This window comes from Ursus maritimus, unplaced genomic scaffold (assembly GCF_017311325.1).
Source record: "Ursus maritimus isolate PB19 unplaced genomic scaffold, ASM1731132v1 scaffold_7, whole genome shotgun sequence".
Lineage (NCBI taxonomy): Eukaryota > Metazoa > Chordata > Mammalia > Carnivora > Ursidae > Ursus > Ursus maritimus.
Genome location: NW_024426885.1, coordinates 66079594 through 66097356, shown reverse-complemented (window position 1 = coordinate 66097356; position 17763 = coordinate 66079594). Strand labels below are relative to the sequence as shown.

Genomic DNA, 17763 nt, shown 5'->3' with positions numbered 1-17763 from the left:
AATACATATTGTTACATAATTGCATGTTACATAACATAAAAATATTTAAAATTTTATTTACATATATTTACTATTACACAGACACCAAAAACCAGAAGACAGTATTGAAACAAACAACTACAGAACAATATCTCTCCTGAGTACTTAATAAAATACTAGCAAATACAATTCACTAAATGTTTATATTTATAAATACAATTATACACTATGACCAAGTTGGCTTTATTTCAGGGATGAAAGGCTAGTTCAATATTGCAAAATCAATGTCAGTATTAATAGGCTAAAAAAGAAAAGTCAGATGATCACATCAATTGCTGCAGAAAAAGCATTTCACAAGAGTCAACGTGCTTGTGATAAAACTCTCAAAAAAAAAAAAAACAGAGAGGAACTTCAACTTGATATAGAGCATTTAAAAAATCTACAGCTAACCTTATACTTAACGATGAAAGACTACTTTCCCTCTAAGATCAGGGACACAGTAAGGATGTGGGCTCTCACCACTATTTTTCAATACCACACAGGAAGTTCCAGCCAGTGCAATGAGACATGAAAGGGAAACAAAGGCACACAGATTGAAAAGGAAGAAATAAAACTGCTCATACCGGTGGGTGATATGATTGTGTACAAATAAAATTCAAGGAATCTCAAAAAACAAAACAAACCAAAAAATCTACAACCCATAATCAATTCATCAAGGTCAAGATTACAAAATATAAAAATCAACTGTATTCCTAATACTAACAATAAACATGTGGGCATCAAAATTAAAAATATAATGCCACTCACAATCACTCAAAAAATATACTTGGGGGGCACCTAGGTGGTTCAGTCAGTGAAGCCTCTGCCTTCGGCTTGGGTCACAGTCCTGGGATCCTGGGATCGAGTCCTGTGTGGGGCTGACTGCTCAGCTGGGAGCCTACTTCTCCCTCTCCCTTTGTCCCTTCCCCTGCTGGTGCACACACTCTCTCTCTCTCAAATAAATAAATAAAATCCTTAAAACAATTTACTTAGGTGTCAGTCTAACAAAACATACAAAGGACTTCTACGCTAATAAGTACACAATGCTGATGGGGGGGGATCTCAATAAAGGGAGAGATATACTGTGTTCCTGGATTAGAAGACTGGACACAGTAAAGATGTCAATTCTCCCCAAGTTGACACATGTTTATAAAGTTTCTATTATAATTCTGGCAAAGCTTTTTGAGTATAGACAAGCTTATTCTAAAGTTTATACGGAAAGACAAAAGAACTAGAACAGCTAAGGAATCACTTTACCTGATTTGAAGACTTCATAGCTACGGTAATCATGTCTATATGATACCGACACTTGGAGACACAGATCAATGGAAGAGAACAGAGAATCCAGGAGTAGACCTACACTAGTCATCCAACAGATTTTAAAACTGCAAAAACAGGCACCTGGGTGGCTCAGTCGGTGAAGCGTCTGCCTTCGGCTCAGATCACGATCTCAGCGTCCTGGGATTGATCCCCGTGTTGGGCGCCCTGTTCAGCAGGGAGTCCGCTTCTTCCTCTACCTCTATCCTTCCCCTCTGTTTGTGACCTCTCTCCCTCACTCTCTCAAATAAATAAATACAATCTTTTAAAAGAATAAAACTGCAAAAACAATTCAATGCCAGAAAGTTATTAGCCTTCTCAACAAATGGTGCTAAAGCAACTGGACATCCATAAAGGGAAAAAATGACACTTAAGTCTCATACCTTACGCAAAATTAACTCAATTTAGATCACAGACTTAAAGGTAAAACATCATACTATAAAATTCTGGGGAAAATTAGGGGAAACTCTTGAGGATCTATGGAAAAGCAGAGTTCTTAGGCTTGACTCCAAAAAATAAGCCAGAGAAAGAAAAACTGATAAATTGGACTTCATCAAAATTGAAAACTTCTGCTTTGTAGAAAATTTTGGGGGCACCTGGGTGGCACAGTTGGTTGGGCATCTGACTCCTGATTTTGGCTCAGGTCGTGATCTTGGGGTCATGAGATCAAGCCCCACATCAGGCTCTGCGCCTGGTGCTGTCTGTTTGAGATTCTCTCTCCCTCTCCCTCTGCACCTCCTGCTTGTGCACTCACGCACATACCCTCTCTCTCAAATAAATAAATAAATCTTGAAAAAAAAGGAAAATTTTGTTAGGAGAATGAAAAGATAAGCTACAGAGTGGAAGACTGAAAAAATACATATCCAACAAAGGACTAGTATCTAGATTTTACACATTCAAAAAAACCCTCAAAACTCCACAGTATAAACTCAAACAATCCAACTGGAAAATGGTCATCACGTGGAGAGACATTGGCTGAAAAAGATAGGCAAATGGCAAGTAAGCGTGTGAAAATATGTTGAACATTATTACCCAATTAATCAGGGAAATGCAAATTAAACCATAATGAGGTATCACTATACAACTACCAGAATGGCTCAAATAAAGACCAGTGACGACACCAAAGGATGGCAAGGACGCTCAGAAATCCTATCACCCACACACTGCTGGTGGAACTACGCTTTTGGAAATTCGTTCAGTTTCTTAAAACACTAAACATGCAACTACCATCTGACTCAGCAATTGCACTCCTAGGCATTTATCCCAGAAAAATTAAGATTTATGTTCACACAAACCCTGTACCACCAACGTTTATAGTAGCTTTATTCACAATAGCCCCAAACTGGAAACAACCCAGATGCTCTTCAACAGGTGAACGAACTCTGGTACACTCACACCAAGGGACCCTCCTGAGCAGGAAGAAGCAATGAACTGTTGGTATATGCAGTAACCTGGACGACTCTCCAGAGAAACAGCCCCGAAAGATTATGCGATGCAGGATCCCACTTAAAAACACTGTTGAAACGACAAGATTATAGAAATAAAGAACGGATTACTAGTTGCCAGGGCCTACAGAGGGGGTGGGGGCAGGAAGGAAGTGTGTGCCTATAAAAGGGCAATAGGAGATCGTGGTGGTGACAGAAATGACGTCTCTGCAGCTGTGGCAACGGCGATATCCTGGTGGTGGTGTCTTAGGGGAGTTTTGCATGATGTTATCACTGGGGAAAACAGGGAGAGGGTAGATGAGAGCTCTGTATTTCTTCTTAAAACTGTAAGTGAATCTATAACTATCTCAAAATAAAGAGCTTTATAAAAAATAGAAGACTAGGTGATAGTATCAAACAATGTAAGTTTACTATGCACAATCCTGAACTGGAAGAATTACCAAAGGATGTGCTTCAGGCAGGAAATGGGCAGAAGGAAGGGGGCAGGTAAGGAGCCAAGCTGTCCAGTGTGCTATTTTTGGTGTGGAGAGATCTGTGTTTGGCTAACACAGATAGAACCAAGCACCGCAAGGGGTAATGAATTATTCCGTGTAGGTGAGAAGACTCCAACTGTATGAGGAGTTTCCGTTGATGGCCCTCCTGTTTCCGAGGGGATCCGGAATTCACACACCTCCCTGTAGCTGAGCACCAGGAGACAGGGGGCCCCATGCCCTCACCTTCAACCCAGGGGTCAGGAGTATAGCCCGATGTTCTCTCCTCAGGGAGGGAGTAGCTGAGGTTTGCTGGCCTCATGCCCCCGTCTCTGTGGGTACAGTAGAATTTGCATTGATTTTACTGATTTATTTTGTTTTTATAATCTGTGGGGCTTTACTTTCTTTTTCTCTTTCCTTGCTTGAAGTTGAATGACATACACATCAAATACAGAGTATATGTTCTATACGTCAAATGTACGGTGCTTCACAGCTACAAAAGGATTTAACAGGAGCAGGTAAATAGCCATATTACAGAATAATTAAGGAAGGAAAACTGCCCAGTTAGGTTATATAAGAAGATAACCTAATATGAACTAGTTAAATAATTATGTCTACTTAACTCAGATTTGATGTGGTTTTATTACAATGGGTGTTAATTTTAAGGCTCAAAATCACAAGGAGGTTTTTTGAATCCAATCTGTGATAATGATATTTACCTGATGAGGGTTTCCTCAGCATAAATGATACCTGAAGGTGGGGGAAAGACCATATCCCAAAATAGAAAATCTAAAATGAATATGTGCTACTAATGGGCTTTTAATTTTCCAAGAGAAATTTAAATGAGATAATAGAAAAGGTATAAAATAAATAGAAATGGGTGTCCATTTAAAAGTCAACCATTCAGACAAAGATGGATATACTGACCATGGAGTAGAAATCCAGAAATAAGCCTCTGTATTTATGACTGAGCAGGTATCACAAATGCCTGGGAGAAGAAAATAGACAATTTGATAAATGATACCTGGACATCTGGGTATCCATGTGGGGAATAAATGTGAAATCGGACCCCTACCTGAAAACATCCACAAATATTGTTTTCAGGTAAATTAATGCAAATGTAAAAGGCACAATTTTGAAAGACAGGGAAATTCATTCATCATCTGAAGGGGAAAGGAAAGATTTCTTAAACAAGGTACAATAAATGAAAGCAAAGAGGAAAAAAAAAAAGTCAGCCATTCAGGAACTCAGACAAAATACAGATCAGGAACAAACGACCTCCGAGCCGGCTGAAACAGCTAACACAGAGCCAAAGGACCAAGGCTACGGGAGAAAGCTCGTTCATTTGGAACTTACCGACTTGTCTTTACATTCATTTCAAGGAAACTAACTTCACAGACCACAGGCGATCAGAAGCATATACCCCGCAGGACTGTGAGCTACAGGCACGATGGCAGTCAAGTGCTGACAGCAAAGGCAACCACTGACCAGGAAACGCGCCAGAAAAGTGACTCTAACAGCACAGCACACTTGTTCAGCAATTGATTGCCAATCATGACCTTGAATCTTCCAGAAAATTAAGTCATAGTGAGTAGACAAGATGGCCTCTGCCTTCCTAGTTTCTCCCATGAACAATGGTTTGGCTTTTAAGATTTCCGAAGGTCAGAAAGGAGGCAAAGGTGGGTGGCCTTGACCACAGGATTCGGTCCACGTTTCACTTCCTGGCAGAAGAAATTTGTCATGCTGGGACGGTGGAGTCCTCTGAGAGGATTCTGTGGTTTCTGGCTTAGGGAACCAGCTGGTGTGTGACACCAACAAGGGAGATAATACTGAAGGTTCTGAGGAGGAATCCATTTATGGCAAAGTAACGCATACAGATCCAGAGAGATGAAACTTAAAATACCTGTGAGCCAACATGGTGGAGATTTGGGAAGCAGTCCTCCTAAGGGAGAGGCTGAATAAGACAGAGGTGCCAAGTGTCCACTGGGTCTGAGCCCCAGGACCGCACATGAATTCAGCCTCGCCGAAGGTCGTGGCAAAATCAGTCGGCTAAGATTTAAGCAGCAGGGTGTTGCAGATGAAAAGTACTGACAACCCTTACGAGAAACTTGGCTGTGATGGGAAGAAGAGATGGGGTGTTCAGGGGCACTGCAGAGTGCAAGACACACAAACTGGAAGTTACCAGGAGCCAAACAAAGGATGGCTGGTGGTGCAAGTCTGAAAACTCAAGGGATGAGAGCCAAAGTGGAAGGCAGGGATTAGCCTCAGGCACGAAGAGAGACCTCCTTGCCTCTGAGAGTACAAGAGAAGGCTCGAGGATGAGCATGGAGGAAAGTGACTTCACAGGTTGGAGATGTGGTTTCCTCAGCAAGACTGTTCTCCTTCCCTGTCACCTACCAGACAAGAGAAAACGGGCTTGAACAGATTAGTGAACGTTTAAAATAGCAGGTGGAAAGAAAGGGCAAGATGGCCAGGATAAGAGAGAGGATCGCTCAGTACTACTGAGTGCCCTTGGAAGCAGACCACAAATCCATAGTGAACCTGACCTAAAGAGAGCTCTGTCTCTACAGCAGCAGGCAAGGCAGGTTGGGAAGCCAGGGCTGGGGATCTGCAAAGCACGTACAGCTGAAGGACGAAGAAGGAAGAGGCGAAGGAGAGGTCGATGGTGTCCTCTCTGGGGAGGGAACAGCTCCTCACCTGACAGAAGGGGTGGGGGTGTCCATGAGGCTGGAGCTCCAGTGAAGACTGGGTGGGAGTGAGCAGAATGGGACATGTGAGCAGCCAGGGAAGTGAGTAACTCGAGTGGGGGCAGAAGAGAAGGTGCCTAGAGACGAAGTTAGGAACCGGACACTAAGCAGCTGACCGACCCTTCTGCAGGGATACGGCAGGCCCCCAGGAGCAGCGAGGAGCGGGAGACGCCAGGTGACCTTGTAGAATACGCAATAACCCCAAGGTCATCAAGTAACAGCAAAGAGAAGGAGCTAGCAGAGCACAGAACAGAAGATGGCATGCACTTCAAAGAAAAAAATGTTCTGGTGCACTGGTCAGAGGAGTTCAGCTGCAAAAGCCTGGTGAAGTGTTGTTTAGGAGAGGGAGGAAGCTTGGGCAGCCGCAGAACACGCAGACCTGTGGAGGGCACGTAAAATCAGGAAAGGGAGCTGGGAAAGATGACAAAGCCTAACTCTGGCACTCTGCGGGTCTGAGCCTGACTTAAACGCCAGCAGAGAGGAACTGTGACTTCACAGATCTCACACGTGCAGCACAGACTCCGAGGGCTGCTCTAGGTCTGTGGCAGAATCTGTGCTTCTGCTGAGGAGCTCATCAGGATCAAACCTGCTGCGGGCCGGGTGTGTGGACGCAAGTCCGCAGGTGAGTGAGCTCGCTCAGCCACCCAGCATCGAAACTGCAAGTTCCTAGTTGTTGTCTACAGGATATAATGACATATAAAAAAAAGAAGCAATTCTTCCAAAGTAGAAAACTGTCCAGAAAAGGAAGTCAGTGGCCAGAGCAGTACACAGAAACAAAGAAACCTAATAAGAACAATTACCCTTAAGCAGGAAACAAGTTTGGATACTTTAAAGAGTAGACGTTCCGGGGCGCCTGGGTAGCGCAGTCGTTAAAGCGTCTGCCTTCGGCTCAGGGCGTGATCCCGGCGTACCGGGATCGAGTCCCACATCAGGCTCCTCCGTTGTGAGCCTGCTTCTTCCTCTCCCACTCCCCCTGCTGTGTTCCCTCTCTCGCTGGCTGTCTCTGTCAAATAAATAAATAAAATCTTTAAAAAAAAGAGTAGAAGTTCCATTGGCTTTTGATACATGAGGATAAAATTATATTAAGAAGGATAGGTGGTTTGTGAAATGTTTCAGAGAACACTCCAACTAGTGTAATCAGAAGAGAAAAGTTGAACAGTTAATTTTTTATTTGAGGATACATACACAAAATACTGTCTTTCTGAATAGTTACTTTGAAGAAAGCCTTAAATACTACAACAGTACTTGCAATTACATAGACTGAGAAATTACACAGAGAATTACATAGATTCACAATTACATAGATTGCAATTATATAGATTGAGAAATTACATAGAGAGATTATGCAGATCTGTGAAAGCATCGCTTACAAATGTTAAAGGTCTTCCACATTAGTTTGGGAGGTACAAGCTTTGGTCCCTGCTACTTCCTACCCCTCAGTTAACCATGGAAACAGAACAACAGGTTAATACCAGAAGAATCTTCAACCAGTATATACTCAGAAGGCTTGTTTAGTCACGCAATAGCTAGAAATAACACTGTTCTTGGGAAAAAGTAATAGGGAAAATTAACTTTATTATTATATAATACATACCAGAGAAAATACTCTAACTCACAATGCTTTTATAGTTGTAAACATTTAAAGGAACTTGTTTACATAATAACAAAAAACACTTTAATATCGATTTTACCAAAAGTTTTACCAATGTCTCGACTTAACAAATGTCTCTACAGAACTGAATATAAAAACATAATCCAAAATATGGACTTCATTCTTATAAAGGTATAGTATCCTACATTATCTACATATTTATGACAAAATTACTCAAGGTGCTAATATATGAAAAGTGGAAAAACAGCTATGGGCACCAAATAGCCAACTTCTGTTTGCCCCCAAAGTATTATCATGGTCACAGTGACTCTGCAGAGGAACGTTAGTGTTCAAAACACCAAGTATTTTTAGTGCATTCACAAAGACAATGAGAACTAAGAACAAGTGCAAGTGTACCGTATTTGCAAAATGACAAGAGAAACGTCAATTTTTCTAAGAAGACAAGGGACTCTAACGTGTGTGCGTATAGCCAGTGTGGACGGAGGCCCATGCTCTCTCTACCACTGGGCTGCTTTCTCTGACTACTTCCTCACTGGCGGAGGACGGGCGGGAAGGAACATTTGAGTCCGCCATTTTCAGGAAGATCATTACCTGGAACAAACAGCTCAAAGTAAACTGTAGCTTACATTTTTTGGAGACTGTGGTAGAGGCTGTTGTAGTAGATGTTATCTGCCTAACAGCTACTCCCCCAAGGACCCAAAGTAACAGGTGAACGTGACCCCAAAACTGGAGACAGGCTTTGGTTATTTTAAGCCAATTATGGTCATTCGGAGCCAGGGACTAGAGTAGAAATAAATACCAGCTGAAGCTACACAGTGCGAAGTGCTACCCTGGCCACATAATTGGTCTGGGGGCAGGGACTTGACCCAACGTGGCCCCACCAGATGGAGAGGAAGGACTTTTACTCCGTAAGTGCAGGAAGGAACTCCTTTTGTCCATGGATGTAACAAGAAAGCACACCAGATTACAAAGAGTCGTCATTTTACAACCGAGGGGGATGAGGCTCACAGGGCTGGCCAGGGGGGAGACATGGGAAGCACTTAGGTCCTTGCCAACACAGCCAGGCTCTGGAATCAGCCAATCCTGAAACCTCCTCATCTATAGTTACTTGAAAACAAAACAAAACGTTTTTCATATTACCGACAGCATTTTGAGTTGGGTTTTCCATCACTTGCAGTAGGAAGCATTCTGCCCAATAAAATGACCAAAGAGCTAATCACTGATTATTTATTAAACAGAAATTTTGTTAAGCATAATTTTAAAGTCTTTCATTTTTTGCTCATATAGAATCAATTTATAATCAGAAGGTTTTAAGTAAGCAGGGATTTAGACGAGGGGAGTTCATTCAACCACTATTTACTTGGTAACCACCAAATGCCAGGCATTTGAATGTTTAGTGACCACAGATTCAGATCATCTGCTACATCTGCCACCACAGTAGGGTTCTGTGCCCCTAAGAGCCCCCTGGCTCCTGAGCAGAGGGCCAGTCTCCCCCCAAGGTGCTTGATGGATACACCAAAGCCTCCAGAGCTCGTCCACATCCACCTCCACCGTTGACCAGCTTCCACCTGATCAACATGTTCTCTCCTTAGGTTCATTCAACAGGACGGCAGCTTTCCAGCCCTGCCGCTCCAGAAAGCCGGGGAAGTACCGCCATAGCTCTCTGCTCCCGTGCACTGGAACTGCTTCCAGATTCCAAGTCTCAGAAGGGCATCTATTTCTTAAAGGATGCACTGTGTGACCTCTTTAGTTCAAGCAAATGTGGTAGGTGGAAGAGGGCTGTTCTTTTTTTAAGATTTTATTTATTTGAGAGAGAGAGAGAGAGAGAGAGAGAGAGGGAGAATGAGCCGGGGGAGGGGCAGAGGGAGAGGAAGAAGCAGACTCCCTGCTGGGCAGGGAGCCCGATGTGGAGCTTGATCCCAGGACCCTGAGACCATGACCTGAACTGAAGGCAGATGCTCAACCGACTGAGCCACCCAGGCGCCCCTGTGAAAGAGGTTTTAATTAAGAGTTGCATTTATATTACACACAATGTAAAATTTGTTTGACTTCTACCATAAAAGAAAACTATGTCTTAAAGTCAGTTTTTCTGTTAACCTGGCTTTTGTTTCATATTCTGTACCTGAGAGGAAAAACGCTACCTCTCAAATGGAATCACATCAAAGGTGCTTTCAGCAGTCCCTGACGGCTGTGTCTAGGAGCCGTTCACAGCACCAGGGACAGAAAGTCACCTCAGCAGCCCCCTGCTTTCAAAGAACTTATGGTCTCATCTTGAAAGAAAACTTTTCTTTGTCACAACTGAGATTTGATCAAATTATAAAACAGATACGCAAAGTCCCTGGGGTGCCTGACTGGCTCAGTCAGTAGAGCATGCGACTCTTGATCTTGGGATTGTGGGTTCAAGGCCCAACACTGAGTGTAGAGATTAGTTAAAAATAAATCTTAAAAAAAAAAAAAAAGATATGCAAAGTCCCCAAAGGCAGTGCAAAGACGTAGTGTTTATTCGATGAGGGCTCCTGTAATAACAGGTGTATGCAAATGAACAAGAGAAACAGTACTGTAACTAAGGGAGCACACTACATATAACAATATTTTAAATTATAACACAGGAGAAAGAGATGCTTTGCTTTAAAGTTCCCAATTTTTCCCACATGATTAAAAATTCATATTTGAAAAATTACAAACCTCCCTCCAAAATACATCATTCATAATTTATTAGCACGTTATGAATAGTGTATCCTGCCCCCATATCTAAATATTGTTAGCTGCTTTTAAGACTTAAATGCCAAAGACACAGCACATAAGAGAAATAGAAAGAATCAAAAAACTGACATCACTAAGTATTGTCATACAAGAGTTTGCCCTTTTGAGTAGTGTAGGGGTGCCCTTGGCTATGGCAGAGCCACAAAGCATTCTTTCTCCAGGCATCACAGCCATCATTATGCTAGGGATGTATTGCTATTGGTCAAATCTCTCACCATAAACTTATTTTGGTTTGGAAAGCTTACAGGAGGGTTACAGAGGAAGAGCACTTGCAGTTATACAGTGTTTGATTTATGTATTACGGTGCTATAGTACGCCATTCTTTACATTTACCCTGCTTTGTCCATCCTTTAAGTAGCAATATCTTGCATGTCATTTTAGCTTTTAAATTATATTCACAGCTACAAAGAAGCAAAAAAGTATTCTTCAAACTTACAGAACTTAGTCCATTATCAAGATCATACTGATAGAGGAAGCAGTGGCAGAGACAAGCACTTCGGAACACAGGATTCATAGGTTTTCCCTCAAACTATTTCGACTGGCATGTATCCTAACGGTATTCTCAGGAATGGGGAAAAAATCCATTCCAACAGTCTTGAGAAGAAATTCAAGAAACATCAGCTTTCTTCTCATTCCAAAGAAATATTCAGAGCAAAGAACATCAACCAGTGGCCTGGTTACATATGATAAAGTGACGACTATAGTACTGAACCTTGCAAAAGAATCCTACCATGGCTAATTCCATACAAAGGGCCCAAAGTGCAAGATACTTTTCAAAAAATGTGGGTGACACGGTCCTTAACAGAAGAGATATTACCACGATTATTGTCAGAAATAAAGTTCACATTTATGCTTACACAGAGTCATTTCTCAAGGAGCACAAACAGCTTTGGAAATACCATTTACTTACGTCACTATGGTATCCCTACGAAGCTGTGGCATGTTACCAGTAGTCTGGGTCCCCAAATAAATTTTGCGTAGAGCCCTTCCGACATACCACTGCCAGAAACCACCGAGCTCATCCCTGCCCGAGGAGCTCGCGTCTGTTCCTGCACGCGAGCCACAGACGCTGCTTCACGGCAGCTCCACGGCTGCCAGGCCGCAAGGGGCCAACAACCAGCTCGGCTGCTCAAGTCCCTGTAGCGAAGAACCTCGGGACGATGGGGCTTCTTGCCTTATAATCCACTCACCTGGCCCCAACTTCACCTTCCCTTGCCTCTTCTAGGGTAAACGGTAACCTGAACTATGTTAAGGGATCAGTTTAAAAGACAGAAACTGACTGGACTCAGGAGATAGGATGATGAAGAATTAAAAATGGGTTTTCACTTTCTCTTGGGTAAATGGGTACGTGGGACAAACAGAAGGTTGGGGAGCAGGTGTGGGTAATTAGTTGGGTTTGGGACACATTGTGTTCGGATTGCACAGACCATCCAAATGGAATGGTTAGGTAGGGAGCTGAATCTAAGCTTTTAAGCCTGAGTGAATGATATGACTGGAAATAAAGATTTAGGAGCAAGACATTCACAGGCAAGAACTGATATGCTATATAGTTCAAGTGACTGTGAAAATTACCATTAAGTTTTGCTTTTCTAAAGAACAGTATTTTCAAAGGTCTATGATATTGGAGCCATCATATAGCATAGGGTCTTGGTAATCGGGCCCTGGACCAACAGCACCTGCCTGGGAGCTGATCAGGTGTGGAACCTCCATCCGCCTCACATCTACTCCATCAGAACCTACGTCTCCACACACCAGAGGACTCAGGGGCACACCAGTTAGAAACCCACTGGTGTAGTGTTCCCCAAACTCACCCATTTGCAGCAAATGAGAAAAAGAAAAATACGAACATTAAACATAATAAGTGCATTCAATTTAGAGAAATGTCCTGTATCCTGATGTTATATGCTTCCTTTGTTTTTTGTTTTCAAGATTTTATTTATTTATTTATTTGACAGAGAGAGAGGCAGCCAGCGAGAGAGGGAGCACAAGCAGGGGGAGTGGGAGAGGAAGAAGCAGGCTCATAGCGGAGGAGCCTGATGTGGGGCTCGATCCCAGAACGCCGGGATCACGCCCTGAGCCGAAGGCAGACGCTTAACCGCTGTGCCACCCAGGCGCCCCTATATGCTTCCTTTGTTGACCTTGTTTACACGCCCTGTCGTTTATGAAATTAATGTAATGGCTATCTTGGTGATTTCTCTAACAGTAAGTTATTTTATACTTTATTGGTACCACATAACTTTAGAGATATTATTTCCTTTGCCTAAAATATCCTCCTCAACTATTAAGCCCCAATTTCTCCATGAGTTCTATTCTAACTACGAAAGCCTATGTATTAGTTTCCTAGGGCTGCCATAACAAATACCACAGACTGGATGGCTTAAATCTAGAGAAATTTATTGTCTAACAGTTCTAGAGGCTGGAAGTCCGAAACCAGGTGTCAGGAGGGCCATGCTTTCCCAGAAGGCTCTAGGAAAGGAAACTTCCTTGCCTCTTCTAGCTTCCGGTGGTAGCCAGCCATCCTTGGTTATCCTTGGCTTGTAGATGTATTCCTCCAATCACAGCCTGCGTCTTTGTATCACATTCTCTCTGCATGTGTCTATGCCCAAATTTCTCTCATCTTACAAGAATACCAGTCATTGGATTAGGGCCTACCCTAACCCAACAGGCCCTCATCTTAACCTGATTACATTACACCTATTTCCAAATAAGGTCATATTCACAAGTACCTGGGGTTAGGACCTGAACATATCTTTTGGGGGATACAATTCAACCCACAACAGTCAATAATGATATATTTTTAAAAGAAAATCTCTTGATAATTCTCCAAATTATGTGGTAAATACTATAATACTGTTTTCAAAATAAAAATATTAAGACTATATTGTAATAAAAATCAGCACAAGACTCACCATTTGTGTTCCTGTTTCACAAATTGTGTTCACTGTAGAAAGTATAAACTCCAAAGTGCAGAGATTTATCTTAGATTTTTCCTCAGTGGTAGACTGCTTTAGTCCTTACTTTTTTTCCCCTAGCATTTTTGGCACCACTTACATTTTGTAGTTCCTTTCTGACCATCATTGCTTGGTACTACCTATCCAACTTGTTCGTTCTAGCTCACAAGTCTTGGTGTCAGGAATTACTTAGGGCCAATTTCTGACTTCCCAAGTCTTAGATGGCTGGAGTTCCTCAGGAAGTTCTAAGCCATACTAACTGGCCAAGGCTTTAAGAATGCTGTGAATCTAACAATAATTTGGGAAACACTGTTTCAGTTTAGAACTATTCAGATCCAGGGTTTCAATCTGAAACCTAAGATTTCAATTTTGTATTACAATATTATATACAGTATTCAATATTATATAGAGTATGTGGTTATATAGTTTCAGGGCAGCAAAAAGTTGAATACTACTCAGTCTATGGAAGGTGAAATATTGTCTTAATATGCTAAAAAACAGGTAGATACAGTTCATTAATGGTACTTTGTAAACACTGGTTCTTTATTTTTCATCCTATCCCTGTCGAGCTAAACAGAGCCTTCTTTTCTGGAAGAGAAAATGACCGTAGAGCACAAAGGAGTTTAAAGGTTAGGCACACATTTCTTTGCCAGCTATCTACCTAAGAGGCAAATGATTGGTTTACTTTCGGGGGAACAATGCTGTGCAAATATGTCAATGATAAATGAAGGTGACAGCTTAGGACTTTTGGCTGATTCTTATTTTAGGTTCACAATCTCAACTGCCACATTTGCTGTTTCTAAAACTAATTTTCTACTCCATTAGTTTCCTCTAATTACCTCTATTAGAGGAAAAGATGAAATTGCAAGTAAAAAAGTAAAAATGTATTTGGGAGGTATCATGACATAAGAATCCTGTTGGTTAAAGTCTTTTGATCATCATTTAATCAGTTAATCTGTGATGCTCAAAAGTTCAATTAACTGTGTTTAAGGTGAAGTTATTTCATATAAGACAAATGAAAAAGCTTTACCTCCCACACTCTTCCAGTCCTTTCTTACTAATTCATAATCCCCATTTGGTTTTCTTATTTAGACTTTCCACCCCTCCCTAAAGCTCCTTATCTGGGTTAAAGAAAAAAAGTGTCGGGTAAGGAGCACTTGAAAATAAAGAAAAGCAAAAGCACAGCCAAAAATTGCTAGAGAAATGTATTTTCTTTACAAAATCTCTGACTGTGGTTCTCTATAGGGAGAACCAGACCACATGGATGCACTGGACCATTTGCAGCTCTGACAACACGTAAAATGCCATCGACTTCTGGAGGATTTCCTAAGCCTTCTAGGAATAGATATAATGCCCCATGTGGCACCAAGAACAAGGCAAGCACAAGTCACAGGAGGGGCTGAAAGTGAAGCAAAGGCACTGTGACCTCACCCCTCTTAGGAGAAAGGTGGAAACCTTCCGAAGGCCCTCTGCACCTCACCCTCACCTTTGGCCCACTGTTTAGCCTCCCCTTATCGAAGCTCCATTTCTCTCTGTGGCTGTCTGGACCTGGACATCTGCTGTTCTGCCATGCTGACTGGTTACTACCTCCTGGGCTCCCCAGTCTGGGTCAGGTTTCCTTCTAACATCCTTTCCTAGAGCACAATCCTTTAGAACTCCTGCCTGGAGTTTTAACTACTCGTTCGTTAGTGTCATGATGGCATTAACTCTGTATCCCCCACTGACTGCATGCTCCATGAGACCAGAACCACGCCTGTTGTGTTGCCTGCAGTGTGGACAGCGCCTCCTAGCACGTTGCTGGCTCCATCATCCATTCCATAATTATTTGTTGAACAAGCAGCAAGCATGCCAGCACAAGTGATCTGAGTTCAGGTACATACTTTTGAACTTGAACCTCTCCCTGGGATTGTAAAACTCCCAAAGTCTTAATCTGAGAATGCACACATCTGAACAAGTGATCAGAGACTGGTAAACATCTCCTCAAGCCTGATGCAAAGGAGACGTGTAGGATATTATTTATTTTTACCAAGCAGGGCTAAAACAAAACAAAACAAAAACACAGTATATGGGAAGGCTTTCCATTACTCAAAAATTATTTGTGGAGGCCCCTCCAGGGGTAGCTGTTTTAGGGGAAGCAAGGATTAAACAGATAGGGCTCTGTTTCCAGGGTGTTTGTGGTTTTAAAAGGCACATTTATAAATAGCCGTAATGCAACCCAGAAAGGACTAAAAGCCCGAGAGACTGAGAAACAGAGAAATAAATAAGGCGAGAGGTCTCCGAAGGAAGATATGGATTAGTCTATCGATTACTTCTCATTGTAACGCCAGGGCAAAGAAAGGAATTCCAAACCAGGAAAGGTCAAGCTGGAATGTTCGAGGAACACACTGAAATGCAGGCGTCGCCCTAAGTCCTTCACATCCCTCGCTGGGGACGACATCGGAGAGCAAAGTCTTGAACTGGCTTCCCAAACCCTGAGCTACTGAAACTGGACTAAGAAAGGGAAAAGCCTACGGATGCGAGCGCGGAGAAAAAGCAAGAGGAAACTTGAAAAAGCAGGTCACGTAAATGCTACACACAGGCGGGCCCGCGCCCCCGCGCCCCCGCCATCCGGCCCCCGCCGCCGCCCCGCGCGCCCCCGCCCGCCTCGCCCGGCCGGCCTCGTACCGTAGGTTTCGGACATGGCCGTCTGCGACATCTTGGGAGCGGCACCGCCTCTCGCCCGGTCACCGGCTGCAGCTCGGGCCGGGCCGGCGGGACGGAGGGTGGGGTCGTCCTCCGCGTCTCGGTGGGAACGGCGTGGGGCAGGGGACCGGAGGAAGGAGGGGCCCGCGATCCCCACGGCAACCGCCGGCCACACCGCGGCTGCGGCCCTGCCGGACTCCCGGCTCCGCGCAGGCGCACGGCCTCCGCCTCCCGCCCCCCACCCGCCCCGCGCCGGGCCCGGACAAGGACCAGGAGGAGGAGGAGGAGGAAAGGGGGCGCGAGGCCCGGCCCCCGTCGTGGTCGCGCGTGCGCACGCAGCCCGCGGCGGGCGCTAGGCGCGGGGAGGCCAGGCCGGGGGGCTGGTGGCGCCGGGCAGGGGGCGGGGGCTGGACTCGCGGCTCGGGGAGGGCGGGGCGCGGACGGAGGGGTGCGGCTGGCCAAGGTCGGGTCGCAGGGGTGGGGAGGGGCCTGCGATCCGTAGGCTTGGGGGTGACCGAGCGTTGGGGACGGCGGGGTCTAGCTCTTGGATAGAGGTGGCCAAGTGCCTGCAGTGGGAAGACAGTCCTGCCTGATCGGCGCTCCTCAGGAAAGACTTTGTCGTCATTAGCAGCTCTCAGGCAGGAAAAGCCTTCCTTCCACAGAGACTACCTTCATGATCAATCTGGGAACGTGGTTAATGTGTAACTAGGTGGCAGTAGACCCAGGTGTCCAGCTTGAGATCAGCCCTGTGGGCAAGGGAGCTGGCTTACCCGCGGTGAAACTGAGCTTTCGCTCAAACCTGCCAGGCCACTGCCTGTAGGGCTCAGCTGGTGTCTGGAGGAAACTATCAGAAGCTTAAGGTGCGCCGGTGGGGGAGAGTCCCCAGAAGACCATAGACATTGGCCCCTCTGCATCCCACTGTGGGGGAATCTAGCTTACAGGCAGGAAGCATCTCTTGGTCCTCAACTAAGGTTAGGAGTGGTTGACTGGGTATTTTGATTTAAGGCGCAAAACTGAATTCAGAATCCCCTTCTGCTGGAAATGCAGAGAGAAACATTTATTAGGAAGAGAATTTTGGTTAGGAGTTTGCTCCATCTGAGCATGATCAGGGCCACATCCTGACTCGTAAGACCCAACTTTATTCAAAAGATACAGTAGGATACTAAAAATATGCCTTGGCTAAGTTCCTAAGTAACTTGGACTGTGGGGAAATGCTAGTAAATACATTTTTTCCTAGTCCATTTGGCTCCATCCTCCACATAAATTGGCATCAGACTTGACTGAGGCCTGCCCCTCTTCCCCAATAGCCATTTGGCTCTATATTTTATTCTTTCTGATCCTAATAGCAAATTAGGAAGAGAGAGAAGGCCCCATGCTGAAATATTGTGATAACTGTAATTTCCTAGGATGATTTTGTGTATGTTTCTTGTTCAATAGCTGAGATACTTTGTTGCTTTCTTATTTGGTTTTCTGCATGTTTTAATTTACACTACTGAGTATAGCAGGCTAATCTGATTGAAATTATCTCAGAAGAAAGACAGGGATCCCATTCTTTAGCTCTGTTTTCTTCCTGCCAGAAACTTCTGTGGATAAGAAAGGAATTACAGTGATTGCTGGGTTATTGACTGAAACTGGACCTCAAGATCTCTGAAACCTGGACAGAGTGATAGAAATAAAAATTAAGCTGCTATTTCAAAGCTGAGAACAGTTTTCTATTCTGTAGACCATGAAGACTTACATATACCTTTGGGGAAAACT

At 43.8% G+C, this 17763-nt stretch overlaps 1 protein-coding gene across 2 annotated transcripts in view; it reads right to left on the bottom strand.

The window, feature by feature from the left end:
* Positions 1 to 16229, bottom strand: part of RAB4A (RAB4A, member RAS oncogene family) — a 44700-nt gene extending 28471 nt beyond the window's left edge. For both annotated transcript variants that reach the window (XR_005833156.1, XM_040624012.1), the window contains exon 1: positions 15988 to 16229. Coding sequence is in view for 1 of the 2 variants with exons in the window: in XM_040624012.1 (XP_040479946.1) it covers positions 15988 to 16018 (31 nt within the window). In the remaining variant the exon portion in view is untranslated. The remainder of the gene's footprint in view (positions 1 to 15987) is intronic.
* Positions 16230 to 17763: the final 1534 nt, after the last annotated feature.